The 2,956-nt window shown below is 32.9% G+C and overlaps 1 protein-coding gene across 1 annotated transcript; it reads left to right on the forward strand.

The window, feature by feature from the left end:
- Positions 1 to 1,827: 1,827 nt before the first annotated feature.
- LOC145033756 (uncharacterized) lies at positions 1,828 to 2,744 on the forward strand. The gene has a single exon (XM_078982300.1). The coding sequence runs from the start codon at positions 1,864 to 1,866 to the stop codon at positions 2,731 to 2,733; it is 870 nt and encodes a 289-aa protein (XP_078838426.1). The 5' UTR covers positions 1,828 to 1,863; the 3' UTR covers positions 2,734 to 2,744.
- The last annotated feature ends 212 nt before the right edge of the window (positions 2,745 to 2,956 follow it).

The following is a 2,956-nucleotide window of genomic DNA, read 5'->3' on the forward strand; positions in this document are numbered from 1 at the left end:
TTTAGAGGTAAAAAGTGGTTAGAAAAGCTAAAAGCCATAAAAAAACTAGAAATTTATAGCTTTTTGAAACCCCTTTATTTTGTCTATCCAAAAACCTATTTGAAAAGCACTATTGAATAATCCAAACTTTTTTTTTTAGCTTATTAGCTTTTTGAATAGCCAACAAGATAATAAGCTACTTTGACAAGCACTCTCAAACACCTACTTACATACCTTTCTGAATTGATATTATGAATACATCTCAAATACTACAACACTTCTAACAACTATATCTAACAAAACAACTATATCTACAACTAACACACCCTATGCGTCGTTCATACCGACAACAAACATCAACATCAACTTTTGAGTGTAACCGAACAACTCGACTGGTTATAATACAATTTCAATGCATAATAAATTGAAGAATATATGAACATCAAAAAACAACACCCACAATCGAAAATTAGTCTCTCACAATTGATTGATACGTTAAAAAACGACCTCTTACAAGAAGCTATTTTTTGCAAATAGCGCCACATTGGAAATGCAACGTGGCTTTCAAATGTGGGGGGCTTTCGATAGGGAAGCAAAAATCTGTTTAAGTTATATATGATATTGATAAAAAAAAAAAAAAAAAAAAAAAAAAAAAAAAAAAAACTTTAACGTTAAAACCAGTGGCAGATCTTAGTGGTGCCCCAGGGGTTCCGGGTCACTGTTCCGATACTGACACGTAGTGTAAAAAAACATTTTTATTAACGTTTTTTTTTTTCTATTGGGTGCACCGGCTTAAAACACGAGTGACACTGCTAATATAGATTTATTTGGAAAAAAAATTTAGTGTAACTCCTATGAAAATATTCTGCGTCCACCACTGGTTAAAACTAATATTAAATAGATATTTTTACATACTACGATCATTTGATTGTTAATGTTCAGTTCAAAAAATAAATAATATATATTCGATAATAATGAAATGGTGGATTTTTTTTTTTTTTTTTACTCCGTATTCTGATCAGCAATAAAAGAAATGAAGATATATAGTAAAAGATAAACAAATTTCATGACAATATTATATAGTTGAAGTCAATTTTTATTTTAACCTCATACATCTAATTAAACAAAAAATTTAATGCTAACATTTTTATTTAATTTGGCAAACACTTTATATTCTAAACTCTAGTTTGGCAACATATGATAATTTATAGGTCAATTTCTACGGTCATGATCACGATAGATCTTCTCCCACCTATTCATGTTCACTCATAAAATAGTAAAAAAACAAATCACAAGTCCCATGTACCATACCCTCGTCATCAATATTTAACATGTTATGTGTAGAAAGGTGTCTTCATTTCTGTCACGTTACCCATCCCACCCTCCCTCAATCCTCATATTTTTAACTCATCTCCTGCTCCCTTGTTCCCTCTACACATGACCATTCTTCTGTCACAAATTCTACAAAAAATCTTTAATTCTCTCACAGTCTGCAATCTCTTCTTCAAGAATATTTCATGTTTTGATTGATATGCATGCATATAACAACACTACTTCATTCAATGGATAGACCACTAATTTGTCACAGATGTAGACCTTTTCGTCATTTCGTCGACATAAGATTGAACAAAAAGATCGCTGTTTCTATATTTGCTGACCTAAAAGGTTACAACTTCATTGAAATCGATAAGGCCGCCCACATTGCAATAACATGATTATATTCTGTTTTGTCATTATTTTCAACAACTTGTAGAGACCAGATTCTTCCATGAATTCAAAGAGCCATACGCATAAATACCATCCACTTCTTCATAATGATTAGTTCATTCTTTTGTTAATTTCTACATTTTAAAGACTTTGAGTTGTTTTTAGAACACTTAGAAGATGAAAAGATCATCTGCATTGCCTCCAACTAGATCCATTAGCTTGCCTTCTAGATTGCATCCAACTTCTTTTCGTGTTGAGGCTGAGCTAAATAAGTTACGAGTGTGGGAAGTAAGATCGTGTTCTTCCTCTGAAACCCTAACAGCTGAAACCATTCAAACCGGCCTATTAAGTTTAGCGGAGGTGTATAGATGTGTCGAGGAGCTTGTTTACTCTTCCCTCACACAACAAGCTTTTGTAAGCCATGGAAAGGTATTGGAAGACGCATTGGAACGTTCAGTAAAACTACTCGACACTTGTGGGATTGTTAGGGATACTCTACAGAAGATGAAGGAACAAGCGCAACGCCTTCAGTCAAGTCTTCGCCGGAGAGGTACAGAATCAAGGTTTGAAGATGACATTTCTTGTTATATCAGATTAAGAAAGAAGTTGAAGAAAGAGGCATCAAAGTGCATTAGATCACTAAAACATGCCGAAAGGAAGTTTACGCTTCTACCATCCTTAGAAGATTATCATTTGACAATGGTGGTGAAAGTGCTTAGAGAAGTAAATATGATGACATCTATCGTTTTACGAACTCTCTTATTGTTCTTGTCGTCATCAGGAACTACGATCAAGAACATGCATTTGGGGTGCTCGTTGATTTCAAAATTGAGGTCGAGTGAGAAGGGAAAGCAGAGCACAAACGAGGTGGGGAGTGTGGATGATGTGCTGTTTTGTGTACTTCGAGGTACGGAGGAAATGACAACCGCCGATAGAAAGTTAGAAAATCTTGTAATTAGTGTAAATTGTATAGAGGCTGGATTAGATGTAGTTTTTAGACGACTGATTCACTATCGAGTCTCGATCCTTAATGTACTGACTAGATAAGCTTTATCGAATTATCTTATGCTTACAAAAACTGTCATGGTCCTTAATTTTTGTATATATATATATATATATATATATATATATATATATATATATATATATATATATATATATATATATATATATATATATATATCCATCGGGTGCATACGTACCTTTGTAATATAATTACATTTATAGTCCCTAATTTTTCAGTGTACATGATAAATTTTTTTTCTTCATG

The sequence above is a fragment of the Lactuca saligna genome, chromosome 3 (genome assembly GCF_052625555.1).
Source record: "Lactuca saligna cultivar CGN05327 chromosome 3, ASM5262555v1, whole genome shotgun sequence".
NCBI lineage: Eukaryota > Viridiplantae > Streptophyta > Magnoliopsida > Asterales > Asteraceae > Lactuca > Lactuca saligna.

Coding starts and splice junctions, on each gene's coding strand:
- LOC145033756 (XM_078982300.1), top strand. CDS start 1,864: ATGAAAAGATCATCTGCATTGCCTCCAACTAGATCCATTAGCTTGCCT.